General features: G+C 34.9%; 1 protein-coding gene across 1 annotated transcript; it reads right to left on the reverse strand.

Moving 5' to 3' along the window:
* Positions 1-547: 547 nt before the first annotated feature.
* On the reverse strand, positions 548-3,587 carry LOC114383474 (uncharacterized protein At4g08330, chloroplastic-like). Its single transcript, XM_028343157.1, has 2 exons — positions 3,037-3,587; positions 548-1,227 (listed from the first exon to the last, which is right to left on the reverse strand). Exons 1-2 carry the CDS (start codon positions 3,114-3,116, stop codon positions 831-833), a joined length of 477 nt encoding a protein of 158 aa, XP_028198958.1. The 5' UTR covers positions 3,117-3,587; the 3' UTR covers positions 548-830.
* Positions 3,588-25,807: the final 22,220 nt, after the last annotated feature.

Below are 25,807 nucleotides of genomic sequence, written 5' to 3' on the forward strand. Positions count from 1 at the left end.
CGTAATTGCACCTATATGAACTTTTATTCATTTCAAGATATATCATATCCATATATTTTTAGAATACAGGAACTACCATATAATATGTACATCGTAGGTTGTTAAACATTAATCATAATCCCTAAAAAGTCTGATATGAGTATGACTGACATTTGTGATTCTTAAGAATAAGGTGGGATTTTTTTAATTCTTAATAAATACTTATGTGTTATCACGGCCAAATTCCAGGGTTCAGTCATGTGAAAATGTGCATCGAGAGTATGAGATTTCAAAAAACCACCCAACCCCACCCCCCACCCCCCATAAAAAAAAAAAAAAACCTCAAGCTAAACCTTCGAACAAAACTACTAATTTGTCCATAACTCTTGTCCCACAAGCAATATACGTTGATTCTTAATATCTATTTCATTGCTTGCTTAATCTAAAAACTTTTGTATGTGGTAAACATTCATGACTAACCAATATTTCTTGTCAATTAAGTCAATATCACTAAATGCAAATCCGATTTTAAGAGGCATCCTTCGTACCACACTAATCCAACAATTCATTTAAAAATAATTTTATTTTTTCTTTTCCCTTAGTTTTTGTTTTTCTTCCAAGTAATATAATATTTTACCTCGGAAGTTTTGACAGTTTAGTCAACTTCATAAAATCCCACACCTGTAATAATTTTTAATTTAATTCTTACAACTCTTTCACACGACTATTAGTCACATTTTCATTAGGAAAAGCACAAAAAACAAGCCAAACCATCTGCATATATTAATGAACTTCTAACCACCCTGTCACCGGATTTGGCTGTGTAGGAATTACTATTTTTACCAGGTAGTTCAAGCAAACACGGGGATTCCAGATTCTTCAGAAGATGAAGGTTGTAAGGCACAAATGCGAATGTCATATTTTGTATGATTGACCACTTTGGAACTAGGAGATGATTCTGCTCCGTCTGACACAAGAGGAAAGGACGAAGTGTAACCATTGTATGCATTTCCAATATGGTTGCCACACTTGCGACAAAGAAGCTTGGTTCTTCGGCGAAACAAACCCCATGAGTGCTTATCAAAATGGGGCACACACTGAATTTCATCAACCTGAGTAAATCTGCTAAGATCAATGCTGAAGAATGATATAATACCTCGCTTTATGGACTTCCCGTATTTAGATCCAATGGATGCAGTGTTCCGGTTTGAGGAGGATAGGTTCAGCTCATAACCACAAGTGCCACAGCTGCCAAATATATAAAGAAGAGGTATTGTAATTGCCAGAATAAAAATAAAGAACCTGGATTCATCACATGTAAATCATACTCAGAATAACAAAGCATAAACAATTATAATGACCAAGGTAAAGAATGCATTGGAAGACGTGGTTGGTTATTATCACAAGTTCTCAACATTTCAAGTTAAAAATATATGCATGTGTCTGATAAGGCTACGGCTTGTTTGCTATGGAAGGGAAATGGACTTGGCCTTTCGTCTTCCAATTTTAAGTTCAACAAGCTCTAACTACAGCACTTACCATGCTGTCCAAATCGTCAAACATCTATCCATCAATCAAGTCTTGGAAAATAAGTAACAGAAATCACTAAAAAAACTTAGAACTTACAAGTGGAATCTAACCAACCCCTCCGTGTCTATTTAAGGTGTTTCGTTGTTTAGAGCTTGGCCCTCTAAGACAAACAGAAATTTTTGCCACACTGTTTGTGGCAATATGATCATAAATTAAAATAACCTCTCATTCCTATCATGTTTTATAAACATATACACCATGAAAATCACATTCAATCATTTGCCATCATTCAAACTTCACTTTTTATTGTCTAGACCATAGACATTTTGCACGGGAACCAATCTTGTTTGAGTAAAAACATCCACAGCATGATAAAGCTCTCCTGACAATGAATTTTTCCATACACAGGACTTGAATTAATGAACTTCCTTAAGGAGGAATCAAGTGTGCACTAAATGACCCAACACATGTTTGTAAACTTCATATAACAAAGGCAAACTACACCTACTCTTTTTTGCTTTGTTTTTCTATTTCAAAAATCGAAGTGTTAATTCATTACTTACATAAATAGAAGCTACTGAGTATTTGTCTATAAATGCCATGGGATTGAGAGCAAACAACCCATTCTTTTCCCATGGAAAGTCAATTTCAATCAAATACCATCTTAAACCCTCAACATATAGGTTACAACTCAAAGAAAAGGTTATATTCCAAACTACTCCAAATTTTCAAATGGTCCACAACTCTCCAGGTAGCAACAATTTGTGAAAAGATAAAGGAGAAACAACTCTAATTCCAACCACTCTCAAGAGTAACATGTAATGAACACTAATATTCAAGGAGAGTTTCACAGTGGTGTATGCAGTTTCTGAAGAAACCAAGATGCAAACGATCTAACAAGCAAGGTTTTAAATTGCAGTTGCCAAATCGTCACAATCCTTAATATGGCAAAAAATTCTGGAAAAATTTGCACCAAATGTGGCCGAAATTACGATTACAGACCCTCTTTTTCAATACGTTGCTTAATAAGAAAGAAAAACAGACACGCCTCTTTTCCTAAGAAGGGGAAAAAGACAAACTATCTCACACAGTCGTTACCAGATGCAAATTCTGATCACTGAAAGTAGCTTTCAATCTTAATTTTTCTGCAACAATCTCTCTAAAATGTTTAAACAATTCCTACTCGTGAAAGTTGAAAGTGACTAAGAGTACCAAATCAAATGCTCTAATACCAATCCGAATTTCCCTCATAAAATTAATAAAAGTAAAATAAAATTTCCCCTTTAATAATGAAAGTTATTAATACTATCATGCTAGTTAAGTAATCACATCACAACCACATCACAAAGGGTTAAAACTTAACAATGAATTTTGACATTTTGTTACATATATAAAAAGAATTATACAAATCACGAATTCACGATCACAATTCGATTGCGATTTATCGAAGAGAACACAAGAATTATTTAACCTAATAAAAGAATCTACGAATTTAACGAAAGCGCGATGATGAGAGAGAAAGCGAACCTGTAACAGACATCTCTCTGAGAAGAGCACGAGTAAGTTCGATTAAAGTGACCGCCTCGTTTGAACGCAGAATCATCCATCTATTGATTAGTGTTTTCCGGCGGCGGCAACGGCGATGGCAGTGGCGGCGGCGGAATGCGGAAGAGCCACCGTCGCGAGGAGGTTACCAGAGAAAGCGAGAGAGAGAGAGGAGTGAATTATAGGGAATTGGGCGAAGAGCGTTGTTCCGGAGGATTCTGAACGCGCGAGTTTAACCGAACGAACGCGATCGGCACGACACCGTTTTGCGAGGGAGTGGAATGGTTCGGTCACGCCAAAGTGAAAGGATCGAAAGGTAGAGAAGAAGAAGATAATGACGATGATGGAGAGGAAGCTTAACTGAATGTAAGTGGCATTTTTGGATTTTTATTTTCTTTTTTTATTATTCGATGGTTTTGTTCAGATTGTTAATTTGTTGGTATTATTGCTGTGGGAAACTGTGAATTGATTGGTTTTTGTTTTTAAATCGGTCGGTGACTCGGTGTGGGTAAACGAAGATCCTGTTGCTGAGTTATACGATTAATCTGTATCTGCCGTTTTTGTTTGATTTTGGATTTTACATGTTTGTAATTTTATTTTATTGGCGTGGTAATATCCGTTTTAGGACTGATTAACGGTTAATAGGATTATTGTTTTTTTAATATCAAAGGGCCAAAGACCCAAAGAAAGAAATTACATCAAAATAAATCGTGTAGTCACTCCAAGAGCATTAGCTAACAGCAATTGCCTCAAACATAAAGGGGATTGCTCATATAGTCATATATCACAAAGTCATCCTCTAACTTATGTGCCAAATTAGCTAAATCATCCGCACAAGAGTTTCTTTCTCAATAAACATGAAAAATTCTGACTCTCGAATCCACACTCAGAAGAGATTTAATCCCTTGAATCAAACCCGGACCAACAGTATTATCGTTCTTGCTTCCTGACAATACCTTAACCACCACATCAGAATCAACTTAAACCTCCACATATCGGTAACCCTTCTCTCTAGCAAGCTTCAAACCTTCAAAGACTCCCCAAATCTCGGCCACAATCGCAGAAGCTCTTCCAATTTTCATTGCAAACCCGCAAATCCAAGCACCACTACTATCTCTCAATAATCCACCACAACCAGCCAACCCATCATTCCATCTAACAGGCCCATCTGTATTGAGTGCCACCCAACTCTGAAATGGAGGCCTCCAACTTATCACAACTTCCTTCTTCGTGACAGCCTTGTGAGTAAATCACCTTTGTAGTAGTACTCATATACTCCTCCCACCTTTTCACAATAATGCTGCAAGGTTTGAATATTAATGGTCTCACAAAAGCCTCCTCATGCTGTTGCTTGTTCCACCACTGCCAGATTATTGTGTGACGTGGCAAAATACAAAAATGTGATTTATTGTATGTGTAAAACACTTTTACACATACAATATATATGAGCATTATTTTTATATTCAATTTAACTCTTTATATGTTTAAAGTGTGTCAAAATATTCTTCTATTAGTTTAAAATTAACATCGTTAATAATTTTAACATAATGCACCACAAAATAATATTTTATTTTTTTGAATTATTTTCACACAAATTATTAACATATAGGTTCTCGGGTTTGACTAAACTCATTATCCAACCTGTTTAAAATTTTACAGGTGTGTTTGATCGGATTTATGTAATTTTAATAACAAACAAAATCCAAACCAAGGCAGTCACAAACGGATTGGGTTGATTTGGATGATTGGGTCTGAACATTTAAAAATGATTTTTTATTTTGTAAAAATAAAAAAATTTAGAACAATAATTTACTTTTTGCCTAAAGCTTTGTGAATTCATAATGATTAAATATACTTAAAAGAGACAAAGTTGTGACAATATTTGGCTAATAGAAATAATGATTTCAATGCTAATATAATTTTTTTATTTTAGATGAAAAAAATACTATATTAGCATAAGAAAACATAAACAAAATCAAGATAAAGATAAAAACTACAACTTAAAAAAGAAAAAAAATCATGAATGATTTAATTTAATAAACTATGTTAACTAAAAATTAACTGGTTTCGTATTTAATATTTTAATTATATGTTATGGGTTAGGTCATGTTAAAAAAAAAAAACATGTTACTTTTGACTTATACATTGATCTAGGTTGATTGGGTTGGGTCAAATTTGATCTGAACTTTCAAAAAAATCAGAACCAAACTAATTGGGTTAGGTTAGGTTCACAAGTTAGTCTTACCCATTAATAGCCCTATTAACATAATGGTGATTTTTAGCTTTCACTAACCATAAAAAAAATGTCAATATTATATAAAAATGAATATAATATGTTTTTAGTCTCTATATTTTTGGTAAAACTTAGTTTTAGTCTAAAGTTCAATTTTGATCAATTTGACCCTGAAATTTACAAAAAATAGTGATGTTTGTCCTCATCACAATGAAAGCTATCTATAATGAGAGATGAAAATCATTATTTTTTTAAAATTCAAGGACCAAATTGATCAAAGTTAAAATAGGTGAACTAATATCAATTTAGTGAAAGTACAATAACTAAAAATATATTTTATCATTTAAAAATTATAACACTATAAAGAAAGCCTCCTCCTCTCTCGGTGCATATTCTACAACCTTTGTCCCACCAAAATAACCACCCAAGATGAAAAGAGTGTAGAACATATGCTTTCTATTTATTCTTTCATTCGATGAAAATAAGAAACAAAATAACTTGAAACTTAGTCTAAAAAATAAGCAAATTTCAACTAATTTTATTTTCTTTAATGAGATCATTCCTAAAATATCATTCTGTATTTAATTGTGGTTTGATTTTTAAGTTTTAACACCTCTTTTATTCGTGGTTGATTAGCTTATAGTTTTTGATTAATAGTGGTCGTTAAAATCACTAGTTTTTCACTCATGCGATGCACAGTGTTAATAGTTTGTTTGTGTATGTATAGTGGTGGTTAAAAAATTACTTCATCTAAAAAATAAGCAAATTTTAACTTATTTTATTTTATTTAATGAGATCATTCATAAAATATCATTCTTCATTTAATTACGATTTGATTTTTAAATTTTAACGCCTCCTTTATTCGTGGTTGATTAACTTTTATAGTTTTTGATTAAAAGTGATGGTTAAAATCACTAGTTTTTCACCTGTGCGATGCATGATGTTAATAGTTTGTTTGTGTATGTATAGGATGATTTTTTATGTAATTTTTTTTATATAAGAAAGGATTGTCCTAAAAAATGTAGGTGTTTTTTAATTATTTATTGTAACATATAATAAATAAAACGTTCCAAAAATAAGTCAATGTAATAAATAAAAAGATAACATAAGAAAACAATTGAGTTATTATGTAACAAAGCATGTATTGATGTTAGAAATAAGTCTCTCATCATTATTTAAACCTATTTTGTTTTTTGTAAATTACTATACATTGTTAAAACGTATCCTTAATTCTTCAATTATGTCCAAACATCTGATAAAAATAATTTAATATATTAAAGTTGATAATAAATTATTGACCAATTAAGTTAAATAATTTTATATTTATAACAATTTTACATGATTAATATTGATAATAATGTAATGTATAGTTAATATAAGATGCTATATGCTGGAAAATATAATGAATTATATTTTGAAGTTTAACAAAATGAAAATCTTTGTTGCAGTATAGTTGTTTATGTGAAAGGTGTCAAAGTTTCAATCTTATGTTACACTTTTATGTCAATTTGAAACAACACATCAATATTGAAAAACATACAAATAAAGAAATAAAATGCTAATAAATATTTAAAAAGTAGATAAAAATGCGTCAGAAAATAATAAATAGTAATAATACTTGGTTTAATTTTTAAAATATTTCTCAATAAATAACATTTGAGTTATCTATATTATTAACAATAATATTTTGTTAATAAGTTTTCATCAGAAAAGATATGAAATATTTTTATTATTAACAAAAATTAACAAAAAAATTAAATTTCACTGATATATATTTATTACCAAAATAATTTTTGTCAATTATAGAACTTTTGTATTAATATAATTATTTTATTTTATCATTATAATATAAAGATACGATATAATACGTTTATTTAAATGTATATCATACATTTTATTTATAATTATATTTATATATTTCAATTCAAATTTATTTATTTTTTAATTACAATGGATTGAGTTGTGCCTATTCAAAACTTTGACAAACTTCCAATATGAGAAATATAAAAAAAAAAAAAAAAACTGCTACAATTATGATTATGACCCTTTATGTTTTGACACAAAAATAAGTTCAAATTATAAAAATCAATCTGCAAACGTTTTGTATTAAATTTTGACATGAAAAACTAAGAAATATTAAGAATTATGTTAAATTTATTTCAATTAATTGATACCAAAAAAAAGGCTAAAATTTAGCAATTAATAAAAATTTAGAAACACTTTTACATATAAAATTTTGGTCCCTTATTTAATTTAATCCAGAATTAGTTCGTACATTTTAAAAAAAAGACATTTAGGCATCACATATTAATGTTTTAAATTTATGTAATTTTTTATAATAACTTTAATTGTTGAATTATGGTTTTTTTCGTGAATACACTCTCTCTCCTATTTTTTCTCAATATACATAGGGGTGGGAATAGGTCAGGCCGGCCTACAGGGGCCTACGACCTGACCTACATAAAGTCTGGTCTGAACTGGCCTCTCAGACTTTTTTAAAAGCCTATTAAATTAAATAGATCAGACTTAGGCTTATTAGAAAATAGGCTGGCCTATATATATATATATATATATACTTATATTATTTTTTGGGTACAATTAATTTTTAAAAAAAACTATCAGACTTTGATTACACATTACTACTCCATAACTTCTATCCCTATAATCAAGTAAGACTTTAATTACAATTTAGGTGTGAGTCATGTGCCCTTTTATATTTTTCATTGTTTTTATTGGCTATCAGGTCAGGCTAGGCTTTTAAAAAGGTCAGGCTGAGCCAAAATAAAAGTCTTTGATAGGCTATATAGGCCAGGCTCAAGCCTCAAAAATTCATCGTAGGCTAGGCTTAGGCCTTTCAAAACCTGGTCTGACCTATTCCCACCCCTAAATATACATCACTTTGTAATTTAATTTCCAATCTACACTACTTTGAACTTTGTGCTTTAATTCACACAACGTGGTCAAAGAAATCAGACAACTACAAACTCAAATGACATGAATATACTCTTTCTCCTTTTTGTTTTTTTTAATTTAAAATATTATAAAATATAAATATTATATTATATAATTTTTTTAATTGGTTTTAAAATTAGTTATTTGTTAAATTAAATTTTATAATTTTTTTAAAGAAAATGATATTATTAAATATAATTATTTTTGTTTTATTATTTAATTTACTTAACATATTTTTTAGGTGAATATTTTTATTTAAAATATGAATTTTCTAATATAATTATTTTTAATAAAATTATATTACTAAATATAATTAGTTTGTTTATGTCATTAGATTTAATTAAAAATGATAAAACTTGTTGTTTAACAATTTATTTATAGAAGAACATTATATTGCATTATCAATAAAATACTTAAACAATAACACTTGGCTAAAGACAAACTTAAGATCAAGATATGCTAGGACAATTGTTTCTGTTATGACCATGTTGCCGACAAATTTCACATTTTTTTCTACTTTCCCATTTATTTTCTTCTTCGTCCATCTCAGTAGGAATGCGAGTTGAAACGGGACGACCCTTTACAGTCCTCTTTCTCATTGGATCAAGACCCCACTGATCTCATTCATATTCTTGCCACATTGATTCGTGTGGCAGTAAACCAAAAGAGTTCTCATAAACGTACAAAATGTGTTGTAAAGTGAATAGCATCGACACATAGTTCATGGGATCAAGATTGACAAATTTATAGGCATCCATGACGTGAGAACACGATAAGTGTTTCGTCTGATATTCACCACAATCACACTTTTGGGATTGTAACATTACTCTAAACCTTCTAGGTGGTCTGGGTGTTTGAAGTGGGGATTGAGTCTCTATTATAATAAAAGTGTGATTGTGTTTGTCGAATTCATTTACAATGCGTGTATTAGATTCCTGTTGACCGTTATTCATTGCATCAGAGATGACTTCAGAATACTATGAGCTGGAGTTGATCATTGCCTGAGTTTGTCGACCTCTGATAGCAAAGAGTTGTGCAGTCTTGAAATACATTTCCTCAACCAACGATGACACCGGCAAATGTCTTGTGTTTTTTAACATGGAATTAATAGACTCTCAGACAAATTGGTAATCATATGTCCCCAACATTTCCCCTCATCGAAGCATTGTACCAAATTTTGTTTGGGTAATTGATCAAGTCATTCAGCTGCACTTGGCTTATTCGCACGGATATTCATGTAACTAAAAAATATCAACAACACATAAATTTAACTACAAAATTACATGCAACGTAACTAAAAAATTGTACTCTAATTTTATCCATTTTTTTAATTTTTCTTTATATAATATAATATTTATATTTTATAATATTTTAAATTTAAAAAAAAGGAGAAAAAGTGTATTCACATTCATTTGAGTTTGCAATTGATCTCTTTGGCCACGTTCATTTACAAAGTGGCGTGAATCAAAACACAAAGTCCAAAGTAGTGTAGGTTGGGAATTAAATTACAAAGTGGTGTACATTGGAAAAAAAACAGGAGAGAGATGGTGTATTCAAGGAAAAAAACCTTGAATTATTTGATTCAAAATAAATATGATTGTCTTATCATAAATTTACCATTCTAAAATTTTAAAAAATGTTTACATACATTTAGCATGTAGTTTTTATTTTTTAATATAATTAAATTGTAATCATCAATTTTCCACTCTAATATTTTTTTTAAAAAATATAATCAGAATTTACACTTCTTATATTATAAATATTACCTTTTAATGTATATGATTACCTAAAAATATTCTTCTAATAATTTTTCATCCGTAAAAATTGAAGACAACGTCAAGGGATTTACGATAACTCACACACTTTTGTTCAACCACAAATTCAATTTTATTCATTGTTATAAATATATTTGAAAGGAATGGTCATAATTCTACAATTCAAGATCATAGCTAATCTTGGCAACAAACTCTCTTCCAATCCAAGAACTCCAATGCTACTTTAAAAAGTTGATCTTCATATCGAAGGCAATTTCAAAGCACCTTAGAATGCTCTTTAAGGTCCAAATGTTTCTCATGGATGGTTCCCCAAAGAAAAGGGTGTCATTCGTGATTTGTTAAATATAAATTTTCAATTCACCTCCTCCTACGTGTATACCTTCGAAGATTTCCTTTGTTTTCGCCTCTCTTGTAAGTCCCTTTTTTCCACCGAGAATTCCTTTGTAGGGGAGCCATTGACCAAGAATGAGGTTGTGATAGACTCAACACAACATCTCATCCAAGTAATCCATTTCTCACTTAAGCTCATTCTTCTCATCATATAATATAAGAAATCTCATCTCATCGAAATCATAAGCCTTCTCAAAGTCCACCTTAAAGATGAATGTAGGCTTCTTCCTTCTTTTTACACCATCAACAATTTCATTTGCTATCATCACCCCATCAAGAATATTTCTTCCCCCATGAAAGTCAATTGTCTTTCATCAATAACTTTGTCAAGAATCCTTCTCATCCTCTTTGATAGAACCTTTGGAATAATTTTGTAAATGCATCCAATGAGGGAGATGGATCTAAAATCTTTAAGACCTTGTGGACTTTAATTTTTTTGGTATGAGTGCTATAAATGATGCATTTGTACCTCTTGGAATTTTTCCATTAGCATGAAACTCCCTCAAAACCATACAAAAGTCCCCTTTGAGAATATCCCAAAAGTGTTTGATGAATTTAAAAGTGTATCCATCCAGACCCAAACTTTTGTTTCCATCACAATCCCACATGACTTCTTTAATTTCAACCTCGGTGAAGGGTGAAGTATGTAATGACCTGCCTCGTCGTTACGAATATCAACACTCTAATATGCGATAATTTCAATTTTTATAAAAAAAACTCCCTTAATTTGCTTATGAAAATAGAAGTAATTTTGTCCCAACATACATTTGCTAAAACATACACATTTACTTAGGTGAATATATATATCTTAGTACACGCCATCCACATGATGGAAAACTAAAATTTGTTCATGCATATAAGTAAAATCTGAAGTTTACATCTTTGATTCAACAAAATGACTTATAACCCAACAATGGAGGAGTTGATAAACAAAATACAACTCTCTCCCAAAATAATGCCAACGTCGTCACGTCGGCTCGGCGGCTTCTCACCAGAATCTTACTCCCTGCATCCTGCTACTGTCATTCTGCTCCCACGAACAATGGTCGTGATCATCACAGGTATCAACCACACGATACAAAATTGCAAGGGTGAGTTTATTATAAAAAGAACCAATACCAATTCCAAATAACCACAATTAGCAAGAAACATAGGCAAACATTATGAGCTTACACAACATTCATTATTTGACACTCACATCCAACAATTATTCATCATCCATATTCAACAATTACTCATCATCCATCCATGGATCAAATCAAGACTGCACAGAATGATGCATGCACCTGACTCAACTCTCAGATGCAATGTGGTACGTACCAACAACCAAATCCCAGGAAATAGCCTAAGCATGTCCACACGACACTCTCACTTAGGAAACCATGCAGAGTTCGTCGAGACCACCCGGTTGTGCACGTAACTGCCCCCCCATAGGTGATCAGCCTGGGGCCCAAAGGATTTCCCTACTAGGTGACACCCCCCTAGTACAAAGTACACTCTGCCACAATTATTCTATTTCCTATGTCATATGAGGTGATCTGCCTAGGGCCCAAAGGAGTTCCCTACTAGGTGACACACCCCCTTAGTACAAAGTACACTCTACCACAGTTATTCTATTTCATGTGTCGTATGAGGTATGAACATGGCCACAAGCAAGTGCCAAAGACCATGGACCAATTAAAGCCCCTAAGCATCCCCTCAGAAATGCTTAGATTCTTTAACCACGCTTGTCCCCACAAATGGATCATCCGACAAGGTCAATGCACTTCCCCCACATAAACATACACTACATACGACGTATGAACGTGGCCACAAGCAAGTGCCAAAGACCATGGACCAATTAAAGCACCTAAGCATCCCCTAAAAAATGCTTAGATTCTTTAACCACGCTTCTCCCCCACGAATGGGCCATCCGACAAGGTCAGTGCACTTCGCCCCCCACGAACATACACAACATCCAACGTATCGAACATGGGCACCATCAAGTGCAATGACCATGGACAAATTAAAGCACCTAAGCATCCTCATAGCGAATGCTTAGATTCTTTAACCACTCTAGTCTCCCACGAATGGACCGTCCGACAAGGTCAAAGCACCCCCCCATGAACATACAAAACTTGCACATGCCAATGCATTTTCAACATCAATCAACATTCCATTTTCATATCATTCTCAACATATACATCATCTCGTCTCAATGACATTATCAACAACAACAACAACAATCTTATTTCATATTCACATAATCATCAACGATAACATTAATTCATGTTGACATGGTCTTTATTAGCAACGTCATCTCAAATCAATATCATCATAATTATCAATATCACCACATATCAATTTAAATCCTCAATAACAACATCAACAATAAATCGCATTCCGCTCATACATATTTCTTTCATGCCTGAGATTCGCATTCCCCAGGTCTTCAAACAACACAAATAAAATAAAGACAACAATTTCATTCATCACAATAAATATATATATATCGCATCCCATTAGTTAAAAACATCATTTTCTATAAAGGAAAAATCAGCATGCAATAGGGACAGGCAGTTATTCCCATAGCTAAGTTTTCTGACCTTAACTATGGTGTTAAAACGGTAAATTTTATAATAAACTCCCCTCACCTATTGTAAGCTACCCGCGGGTCCCTCGTCACGTCACTTGGAGATTTCATTTTCGTCCCCGCTCGTTGATTCCATGTAAGCCTCTACCATACCAAAACGAAGGATACTTAATATGGATTTCAAAAATAAAGCTAGTGACAATATTCTGAGTCAAAACCCTTGTCAGAACGTAAAGGCTAAAGGGCGTTTTGGGTTTTAGAAAAGGAACATCATTTTGAAATTCCAATCACGCCAATGCGATCGGGGTTCAGTGAAGGTCACGAACATAACACCCATTTCATGAAAAGCTAACATTTACAAAGTCTCTTTGCTCTAGGGTTTTTCAGAGGAAGCGTAAAACATGCAATGACGGTTTCCAAACTCAGAAATGATGCAAAGGTAAGATGAAACTAACAAGAAACAAGAGTAGAACCATGGTTACCTCGAAGGAAAACGAAAGGTCAGATTAGGGTTTCGTTCTCTACCAAAATCGCGAGCTAAGTTGGAAGATTCCGCTTCGGTTGAAGGGTTCCTCTCGGTGTGGGGTTTCAATGGAGAACAATGGCGGTTTGTGGTGGCTACTGGTGGCTGTGGGTGATGGAGAAAGAGCTTGGAACGTTGGAAATGGTTTTGGAAGAAAGAAGGAGAAAGAAATGGCATTTTTCCAAGGCTACACGAAAAGCAAAGGCTGAAACACTCAAGTGCTTCTGCTCGCGGGAAAGGAAGCGTTCCTCACACGCTAGACATTGTACCAAAGATCGCAATGGTCAGATCATGGACATATGTCCTATGAACCTCCAGACCAAATTTCGAGAAGATCCAATGGTTAACGAAGGATGGGAAGCATTTTTACCGAGACAGCTTCATGTAGCTTCTCGCATTTGACTTTCTAATTCCTATGTGGCATCTTCTCCAGATGGATCATGGATATACTTACGGAGTTGAGACACATGAAAGACATTGTGAAGATTAGAAAGAGACGGGGGTAATGCAATTTGGTATGCCATAAGACCAGCTCTCTTAAGAATTTGGAAAGGACCGATAAAGCGAGGTGTGAGTTTTTGGGATTTCAATGCTCGACCAACCCCAGTCCACGAAGTGACTCTCAAGAATACATGATCACCAACCTCAAATTCCAGATCTTTCCTCCTCTTATCATGATAACTTTTCTGCCTACTCTGAGCAGTCCTCATCCTTTCCTGGATTAACTTGACTTTCTCGGTGGTTTGTTGTACCACTTTAGGTCCTAAGGTAAGGCCTTCTCTGGGCTCTAGCCAACATAAGGGTGCCCTACACCTTCTACCATACAAAGCTTCATAGGGATCCATGCCAATGGTAGAGTGAAAACTATTGTTATAAGTGAACTCTATCAATGGAAGAAAACTCTCCCAGCTTTCCTTCTACTCTAAGACACACGCTCTTAAAAGGTCCTTCAATGACTGAATGGTCCGTTCAGTTTGGCCATCAGTCTGAGGATGGTAGGCTGAAGTTAGTCTAAGCTTGGTCCCCAACACTCTGTTCAAGCTCTCCCAAAATCTAGAGGTAAATCTAGGATCTCGATTAGATACTATGCTAGATGGCACACCATGTAACCTGACAACCTCACTTATATACATGGAGGTCAACTTCTCCAGGGAAAGTCTGATATTAATGGGAATAAAGTGAGCAGACTTAGTCAGTCTATCAACAATAACCCAAATAGAATCTAAACCTCTAGGGGTTCTAGGTAGTCCTACCACAAAATCCATGGAAATACTGTCCCACTTCCACTAGGGTATCTCTAAAGGTTGTAACTTCCCTGAAGGTCTCTGTTGTTCTATCTTAGCTTTCTGACAGACTAGGCACGCATAGACAAACTCATTAACCTTTCTCTTCATGTTGGGCCACCAAAACATCATCTTCAAATCCTGATACATCTTGGTAGCACTAGGATGTATGCTCAAATTACTCCTATGTCCTTCCTCTAAGATCATCTTCCTAAGTTCAAGCACATTGGGAACACAAACCCTATCTTGAAGTCTCCAGACCCCATCTGATCCAACATTGAAACTACTGTCCATTCCCGACTCTATAGCCTCTAACTGAGTCCTTAGAAAAGGATCAATCTTCTAGCCTTCCCTGATATCACCTAGTAACTCACTAGTGATCCTCAAAGTTCCTAATCTTACACTATTAGGAGTAACCTCACATGTATGATACATTGAAAAGTGATTTGAAGAAGCCTTTGTATTTGGGGTGCAAGAAGTCATTGACACTATTGTCAGCAATGTTAAGTCTAGTTAATGTGAAGGCTAGATATGGGTGGAGTAACAAAAGCTTCACTTCATTGCTTAAGGTAGTGCAGGATATGCTTCCAAAGGAAAACACGTTGCCAAAAAGTTACTATGAGGCAAAGAACATACTATGTCTAATAGGTATGTAGTATCAAAAAATTCATCCATTCCCTAATGATTGCATAATGTACAAACATGAGTTTGAAGAAATGCATAAATGCCCCAGGTGTGGGGTATCACTGTACAAAGTGAAGAATGATGATGAGTGTAGTAGTGACAAAAGCACAAAGAAAGGCCCCGCCATGAAGGTGTTATGGTATCAACCTATCATTTGTTTGCTAATGCAGATGACGTAAAAGACCTTACATGGCATGCAGATGAGAGAAACTACGATGGAATACTCCGCCATTTGGCTAATTCCTCCTAATGAAAGAAGATTAATCAGTTGTATCTAGATTTTGTGAAAGAGGCAGGAAATCTTACGCTTGAACTTGTCATTGTTAGTACAGAGCAATAAGAAGAGAAAGAAATAAGGATAAGAGAGAAAACACAAAGTTTAATGTGGTTCAACACACAATGTATGTGCCTACATACACGACTACACTAAGAGAACTTTTTATTACTTGCACATATAAAAGCTTACAAGGTGTCTCTATATATAACACTAATGAGACAAGTTTTTACAAACCAAGCGATGTGGGACAAAGGAACTAAGACCACAAACTCTAACAATTCTCCCACTTGGGGTCTAAGTTCCAAACTCTAGCAGCTCCTTGTAAGCAATGAGTTCATCGACTCTTTACCTAGTGTAGCACCTTCATTTTCAATTATCCTTAAAGGCCAACTGAGGTAATGCAAAGCCTCAGCTCGTCAGTTGTAACAGCTTTAGTCAACATATCTGTTAGATTCTCTGATCCTAAGATCTTCAACAAAGATAAGTCTCAATCATTTATCAACTCCCTAATAAAATGGTATCTTAATTGAATATGCTTGCATCTATAATGGAAGACTGGATTCTTAGCAAGACTTATAGCACTTTGACTATCACTAAACATTGAAGCATTATCTTGTTCTTGTTGGATCAAGTGGCCTCAGAATAATTAAGAAGGGGGGGTTGAATTAATTATTAATGAACCTTTACTAATTAAAAATCTAACCTTCTTAATGTTACTAGATTTAATTAGGCTTTTACTACAAAGTTAAGAAAGTAAAGAACAATAATTAAAACTTAACCAAAAGTAAAAGCGATAATTAAAGTGCACAGCGGAAATTAAAGAGTGTAGGAAAGAAGAAGACAAACACAAGAGTTTTATACAGGTTCGGCAACAACCCGTGCCTACATCCAGTCCCCAAGCGACCTGCGGTCCTTGAGATTTCTTTTCAACCTTGTAAAATCCTTTACAAGCAAAGATCCACAAGGGATGTACCCTCCCTTGTTCTCTTTGAACAACCAAGTGGATGTACCCTCCACTTGAACTGATCCACAAGAGATGTACCCTCTCTTGTTCTCAGTCACAACAACCCAAGTAGATGTACCCTCTACTTATACCACAAAGGATGTACCCTCCAATGTGTTAAGACAAAGTTCTCAGGCGGTTAGTCCTTTGAAACTTTGTGAAAGGGAAACAAAAGATATCTCAGGCGGTTAGTCCTTTGAAATCTTTTGTTTAAGTGAAAGGGAAGAATCAAAAGAATTCTCAGACTGTGTCGTTTTGAATTCTTTGACAAGGGAGAAGGGAGACACAAAAGAATTCAGGTGGTTAGTCCTTTGTTCTTTTGGAAAAGGGAGAAGAGAGACAAAAAGAATTCAGGTGGTTAGTCCTTGGCGAATTCTTTTTGGCAAAGGGGGAAGAGAATGAAAAAGATGAATAGCACACTTTTGTTTTCTGTGAAAGAAGAAAGTTTGGAAACCAGAAAACTTAGAAAATTTTTGGCAAAGGAAGAAGAAGAAGATATCAAAAGGTTATCAAAAAGTTGTGTGTAAAAGTTGTAATAATTATTCTTAAAATGTAAGTCAAGGTCTTGCTTTTATAGACTCTTCATGTCTGGTCAAGAAAACCATTAGAATAGTTATAACCTTTAGAAAAACCTGAAAACCATTGGAAGAGTTATATCTCTTGATTTTTATTCAAAACTTGTCACTGGTAATCGATTACCAAAATCATGTAATCGATTACACAAAGCTTTTTATGAAAGGATATGACTCTTCACAATTGATTTTGAATTTCAATGTTTAGATACAATGGTAATTGATTACCAATATCTTGTAATCGATTACACCATTTTGAAATCAATTTGAACGTTGCAAATTTAGTTAAAAACTTTTGAAATCAAACTTTTCCACTGGTAATCGATTACAGGAAACTGGTAATCGATTACCAGAGAGTAAAAACTATGGTAACTTAGAAAATTTTGAGAAAAACTCTTTTGAAAAACAAAACTGTGCTATGTTTGTTTTTTGAAAAATCTTTTCAATACTTCCCTTGTGAAATCTTCTTGATTTCTTCTCTTGAATCTTGAATTCATCTTCTCTTGAATCTTGAAATCAACCTTCTCTTGATTCTTGAATCTTCTTGATTTCTTCTCATGAAACTTGAAATTAAACTTGATCTTGAACTTGTTGACTCAATCTTGAAATCATTCTTTGGGCTTTTTGTCATCATCTTTGTCATTATCAAAACTACTTGAATCAACTTGATTCATCATCATGAAGCTTGCTTCTACAGTTCTTTCCCTAATTCATTGAGAAAATTCTTTAGCCAAATCATCTCCTTAGCTGCTTCTGAGATAGCTATGTACTCGACTTTCGTGGTTGAGAGAGCAACTCTATTTTGAAGTTTAGACTTCCAACTCACAGCAATACCTCCCAAAGTAAAAATGTAGCCTGTGGTGCTTTTCTTGGTATCAAAATCTCCTCCCAAGTCTGCATCTGAAAATCCCTGTAAAGTGAGATTGCTTTTTCTGAAGCACAAACACATCTCTGAAGTACCCTTCAGATATCTGAGTATCCACTTTATGCCTTTCCAATGCTCCTTTGCTGGATTTGATAGGAACCTACGACAACTCCCACTGTATGTGCTATGTCAGGTCTGGTACACACCATAGCATACATCAAACTCTCGACTGCTGATGCATATGGTACTCTTGACATGTAACATTTTTCTTCATTTTTCTGCAAAGATTGCTTCTTTGAAAACTTCAAATGAGATCCCAAAGGGGTATTCTTGGTCTTAGAATCTTCAAGGTAAAACCTGCCAAGCAACTTGTGTATATATTTCTCTTGAGACAATTTCAAAATTCCTTCTGATCTATTTCTAAGAATTCTCATACGAAGGATTTGTTTAGTTGGACCAAGATCCTTCATTTCAAAGTTTTCTGCCAACTGCTACTTCAACCTATTAATTTCTGTCATACTAGATCCTACAATCAACATGTCATCGACATACATGACAAGGATAACATAACTATTAGTATATTTCTTAACATAGCAGCAATGGTCCATGTCACATCTGTTGAATCTTGAGTTGCTCATAAACTCATTAAACTTCTTGTACCACTGCCTCGGTGCTTGTTTCAAGCCATATAAACTTTTATGAAGCTTGCACACAAGATTCTCCTTTCCTGGCACTTCAAAACCTTCTGGTTAGGTCATATAGATGTCTTCCTCTAAATCCCCATGCAAGAATGCAGTTTTAACATCTAACTGCTCCAAGTGAAGATTCTCTGCAGCTACAATACTTAGAATAACCCTGATGGTAGTCATCTTTACAACTGGAGAGAAGATCTCTGTGAAATCAGTTCCTTGTTTCTGCTGAAACCCTTTCACCACAAGTCTTGCCTTGTATCTTCTTTTACCGTCAGATTCTTCCTTTAGCCTATAGACCCACCTATTTTGTAACGCTTTCTTTCCTTTTGGCAATTTAGTTAGAGACCACGTCTTATTCTTCTAAAGGGATGTCATCTCATCTTTCATTGCTAGCTCCCACTCAATAGAGTCATTCCCCTGCATAGCCTTACTGAAACATTCTGGCTCACCAGCACCAGTTAACAACAAATAATGCAATGAAGGGGAATACCTATCTGGTGACTGAAATTTTGCTAGATTTTCTTGGAGGAGTTGATGGTTCTGGTTCTGAATCAACCTCTATGCATGTACTCTGGTTTCTGTTGGCTACATCACTTTCTGAAATTTCTTCAAGATTTGCTTTCTCAGAAATTTCTAACAGTTTACCTACACATGTAGATTCTGTAAAAAAATTGTCCTTATAAAATAAGTTCTCATTAAAAGTAACATTCCTGCTTTTGATAACTTTCTTGGTTTGGTCATCCTAAAACCTGTGGCCATACATGTTAGATCCATAACCAATAAAATAACACTTCCTCGCCTTCGGATCCAATTTATCTCTACTATTAGAGTCTATCAGTATATATGAAACACAACCAAAAATTCTCAAATGTGAAAGTTTTACCTCCTTTCCAGACCATACTTCTTCGGGAAATTGATAATTCAAAGGAACTGATGGTCCTCTATTGATGAGATATGTTGTTGTGTTTATTGCTTCTGCCCATAATGCTTTAGGCAAGCCAGATTGGATCCGCATACACCTCGCTCTCTTGTTCAAGGTTCTATTCATCCTTTTTGCAACACTGTTTTGCTCAGGTGTTCCTGGTATTGTCTTGATCATTCTGATCCCATGTTCGGAACATAAGTCTTTAAACTCCTGACTATCATACTCCTCGCCATTGTCAGATTTCAGACTTTTAACCTTTAGACCTGTCTAATTTTCAACTTTTGTTTTCCACCTTTTAAACACAAAAAACACATCAGATTTATTTTTAAGAAAATAAACCCATACCTTTCTGGTAGAGTCGTTGATAAAGGTGACATAATAGAGTGAGTTTCCAATAGATTTCATTGGGGCTGGCCCCTAAACATCTGTGTGCACCAATTCTAGCCTTTCAACTTTAGGAGTCTTCCCTGCCCTTGAGAAGCTGACCTTTTTCTGCTTTCCAAGGATACAGTGTTCACAAACACCAACATCAACATGCTTCAAGCTTGGTAGCTTACCCTTTTCCGCCATAAGCTTCATTCCCTTTTCACTCATGTGTCCAAGTCTTTGATGCCACATGGTTGAATTATTGACAGCCTCAGTAACTGCTACCATATCCTCATCTGCAATCATGTAAAGAGATCTTTGCTTCTTTCCACGAGCCACAACGAGATTGCCTTTTGTTACCTTCCAAGCTCCATCTCCAAAAGTGGTGTGATGCCCCTCATCATCCAATTGCCCTATAGATATTAAATTTCTCTTTAAGGTAGGAATATGTTTGACATTGTGCAATGTCCATAGGGATCCACTGGAGGTCTTGATGTTAATATCACCTCTTCCGACAATGTCCAAAGATTTTCCATCTGCAAGGTAAACTTTCCCAAATCTTCCAGAAATATAGTTAGACAATAAATCATTACAGGAAGTGGTGTGGAACGACGCACCTTAGTCCATGATCTATGAATCAATAGGACTATCCAAATTGAAAATTAATGCATCATCAAATTCATCAGTTGTTGCATTTGTAGATTCATCATCATCGCGCTTCTTGTTTTTGTGAGACTTGTTCTTCTTTGGTGCCTTGCACTGATTGCTAAAGTGACCTCTCTTGTCACAATTCCAGCAAGTAATGTTACTTTGAAATTTTTTTTGACCTTTCCCTCTTGACTTTGATCTGCCTCGACCATTTTGACCCTTCTGGGTAGTCCTTCCCCTGCCTTCAGTATTCAATGCTGAATTGGAAACATGACTGGAAGATTCTCTTGAATCTCTCTTGTGAACATCTTTACTTAAGATCAAGTGACGGATGTCACTAAGCTTTAATGTGTTCTCCCTTGTAGAACTACTAACTACAGTAACAGTTGCAGTCCAACTATCCGATAGTGATGACAATAGAATCAATGCCTTCACCTTATCCTCAAATTTAATCTGCATTGATTCCAACTAGGCAAGAATAGTATTAAATTCATTAATATGATCAGTTACAAAGATGCCTTCTCCCATCTTGAGGTTGAACAACTGGCACATCAAGTATACTTTCTTGGTTACCGACGGCTTCTCGTACATAGCTTATAACGCCTTCATTAAGCCTGCAGTAGTCTTCCTGTTTACAATGTTGAACGCAACGTTCTTGGCTAATGTCAATCTGATCACGCCAAGAGCCTGTCGATCTAGAAGGTTCCATTCTTCTTGCTTTATGTCGTCTGGCTTAACCCCTGATAAGGGCTGATACAACTTCTTCTGATATAGATAATCCCCTATCTGCATCTTCCAAAAGCTGAAATCTCTACCATCAAACTTCTCGATCTTCACCTTCCCATCTTCTAATGCCATTGCTCCCACTGCCTCCTCTAAACTGAGAAGACTCCCACTAATTCCTTTAAAATAAGGAAATCCCGTGGAGTAACCAAAAGCTCTGATACCAGTTGTTAGTATAGAGCAATAAGAAGAGAAATGAATAAGGAGAAGAGAGAAAACACAAAGTTTAACTTGGTTCAACACACAATGTATGTGCCTACGTCCACGACTACACTAAAAGAACTTATTATTACTTGCACATATAAAAGCTTACAAGGTGTCTCTATATATAACACTAATGAGACATAAGTTTTTACAAACCAAGCGATGTGGGACAAAGGAACTAAGACCACAAACTCTAACAGTCATTGATAGAATGAATCCCTTTGGCAGTTCAAGCACTAAGCACAATTCGTGGCCTATTTTGCTAGTAATTTACAACTTACCTCCTTGATTGTGCATGAAGAAAAAATACATTATGTTGTCTATGATGATATCGGGCCCAAGACAGACACGAAATGACATTGATGTTTATATTAGTCCTTTGATTGAAGAATTGACAAAGTTGTAGGACGAGGGGGTTGACATGTTTGATGGGTATCAAAATGAGACATTCAAGTTGCGTACAATGCTATTTTGTACCATTAATGACTTTCTAGCATATGGGAGTTTACATGGATACAATGTTAAGGACCATTTGCATGCCCTATTTGTGAAGAAAACACAAGCTACGTACAACTGAAACATGGAAGAAAATAGTATACACTCGGCATCGACGTTTTCTGAAACCTTATCACCCTTACCGATGATTGATAAAAAAAAACTTTTAATGGAAGTCTAGAGCGTGAAATTGCACTGATACCCTTAACTTGTCAACAGGTTCTTGAGCGGGTTGAGGATATCAATACTATATTTGGAAAGACCTAAAAGAAGTTGACAAGTAAAACTTGCATATGGAAGAAGAGGTCGATATTCTTTGATCTTTCATACTGGTCTGATCTATATGTTAGACATTGTATTGATGTTATGCATGTGGAGAAAAATGTGTGTGATAGTGTCATCGACACACTTCTTAACATTCAAGGCAAGATAAAGGATGGTTTGAATACTCGTCAAAATCTAGTTGAGATGGGTATACGTGACTAGTTACATCCAAGATCTGTTGGTAAGAAAATATACTTGCCTCCAGCATGTCATACTTTGTCAAGAAATGAAAAGAAAAGTTTTTGTCAATGTCTATGCCATGTGAAAGTGCCACAAGGATACTCTTCAAATATTAAGAGCCTTGTGCAGGTGAAAGATCCAAAATTAGTTGGCTTAAAGTCTCATGATTATCATGTCTTGATGCAACAACTCTTCAAATGATCATATGCTACCCTGTAGTAGTGAGCTCGCCCAGACGAGCTTGTTTCTTCACCATGAAGCTATTTGGTGGCCCAAGCAAGCCAGAAGCTAGCCTGGGTGAGCTAGGGTCCAGAAAAACCAAGGAAAAGAACCTCCCCCCCTTTTTTGGTATTTTTCGCATTCTTGATCAAAATACTGAATGATCATTTGTTTCGCACTGTAACTGGCGTTCAACACCGAAAGTCGACTAGCAAGGATCATAAGATCAACGAACGATAGTCCCCGGATGAAATTAGGGTATGACAGTTGCCCCTCTTTACTTATCTTTTATTGGAAATAAAAGGGAAGTAAAGATAAAGCCACTAATTTCATTCGAGTGACTTTGCTATTCGACCGGGCAACTAGTGAAAACCAAGGAAGTGAAATCGAAGAAACAAGAGGACATCGAAGTCTTATAAAACATAAAATGGAGGACACTGAAGTCCTGTAGAGCAGAAGACATTTGAACTTTTTTTTCTTTTCAAAGCATAGAAACAGAGGACGTTGAGTCCTAAGAAGCACAAAGACAAGGACATTGAGTCGTATAAAAGACAGAAGACGTTGAAGTCTTATGAAGTGTAAAAGACAAAAAACATTGAAGTCTTGTAAATGTAAATGTAAATGAAGACATTGTAGTCTTTGAAATTGTAAATGACTGAAGACATTAAAGTCTTTGAAATGTAAATGAAGACATTGTAGTCTTTGAAAGTGTAAATGATTGAAGACATTGAAGTCTTTGAAATATAAATGAATACGTTGTAGTCTTTGAAAGCGTAAATGACTGAAGACATTGAAGTCTTTGAAATGTAAATGAAGACGTTGTAGTCTTTTGAAAGCATAAATGACTGAAGACATTGAAGTCTTTAAAATATAAATGAAAACATTGTAGTCTTTTGAAAGCATAAACGACTAAAGACATTGAAGTCTTTGAAATGTAAATGAAGACATTGTAGTCTTTTGAAAGCGTAAACGACTAAAGACATTGAAGTCTTTGAAATGTAAATGAAGACATTGTAGTCTTTTGAAAGCGTAAACGACTAAAGACATTGAAGTCTTTGAAATTTAAATGAAGACATTGTAGTCTTTTGAAAGCGTAAATGACTGAAGACATTGAAGTCTTTGAAATGTAAATGACAGAAGACTTTGAGTCCTATGAAAGCATAAAGACAGAGGACTTTGAGTCCTATGAAAGATAAAGGCGAGGACTTTGAGTCCTATGAAAGATAAAAGTGAGGACTTTGAGTCCTATAAAAGATAAAGGCGAGGACTTTGAGTCCTATGAATGATAAAGGCGAGGACTTTGAGTCCTGTGAAAGGTAAAGGTGAGGACTTTGAGTCCTGTGAAAGATAAAAACGAGGACTTTGAGTCCCATGAAAGAAGCCAATAGGTACTAGTATCAAAGGGCTCAACCTTATGAGAAAGCAAGAAGTTGACTCTTTGAGAGGGCCTCTCATCCTAAACTCAAAAGATAGGACATTAGATTTGGGAAATTGGTATATGAAGAGAAATCTATGCACTTATAGCCTAATATGAACATGAATTTTAGGATGCAAATGCATGCAACCTTCATCTTGAAATGCTAGTAATGCAAAAGGTTTTGAATCATGAAAATTGTGTAATGCTCATGACATTCTTTCCTATTTTTGTGATTTTTTTTTCTTTTTGTGGAAAACACAGATTGACTGTCTCTTTCTGAAAGACGTGATAACTCATGAGACCTCATCCTATCTTTTTGCAAATCTCTTCGGGGACTCCCTCAAAGTGTATGTTTTGTTTGATTTAGTCACTTGACAATAGAGCCGCTTGACATTTAATCAATCAACCGAAATATTGATCTTAGGGTTTTCCCCTTTCCTTTTAAAAACTTCGATTATTCTGCACAACAAGAAAACATAAGGCTTTGGGATCGATCATGCGCCCCATTGAAGGATGGCAATAGATTGTCACACTTTGGCATGTGACCAAGTGAAACTTTCCCGATTTAAGATCGTAGAGTGATGCCAAGGGTCCATCGCTCCCGCTGAAACTTGATGACATGGACTGATCCTGAAAGAATTTATACAACAAAGGCCATTCTTGGATTCAAAAGGAATCCTAAGGAGTCTGCATGAGCGACTAACATCAAATGTATCCTACTATAACAATTGTCTTTGGGCATTTTCCACGAGCTCCTGGTCGAATGAGTTTTCTTCTCAAATGTGAAAGTGCGAAACCTCAAGGATTCTTTTTTTTTAATATATATTTTTTCAACAATCACAAGCGTGTGCGGGTTTTATTCCAGAATCCCAACTTAAAAGTAAAATTAGCCATTCCTTGATCCACATGGGCTTTATTGGGCTTGTAACGTGGTTAGGGGTAAGAGAGCTATGAAAGAAAGGGTTAGAGGGGCTCAAAGAGTGTTTGAGGGCTATGATGCGATCAAGGAACAAGCCAGAGTGAGTTTGCTATGTGCCCCTAATTCAGGAACCAAATTGAAAGTATCCAAAAGTCCACTTCTAGTGATAATTCCCAAGGGTACTTTCATGTAACCTTACCGATCTCTAAAGATATCATCCTCTTAGATAATACATTGTGGCGATAGGGACTATCAACGACAATGCATCACCAAAAGAGGTAAACTCTAGATGAGGATTCACTGTTATCAAGCGAGTCAGAGACCCAGCATGACCATAGATCAACCTCTACTCCCTATGGCTCACATAGACCCAGGTATAGGGCCTAATATCTCAACATGTGTGCAAGGTGTAGGTGCCATGTGTGCATAGAAAAAATATTTCTAACTATTAA

The sequence above is a fragment of the Glycine soja genome, chromosome 14, assembly GCF_004193775.1.
Source record: "Glycine soja cultivar W05 chromosome 14, ASM419377v2, whole genome shotgun sequence".
Lineage (NCBI taxonomy): Eukaryota > Viridiplantae > Streptophyta > Magnoliopsida > Fabales > Fabaceae > Glycine > Glycine soja.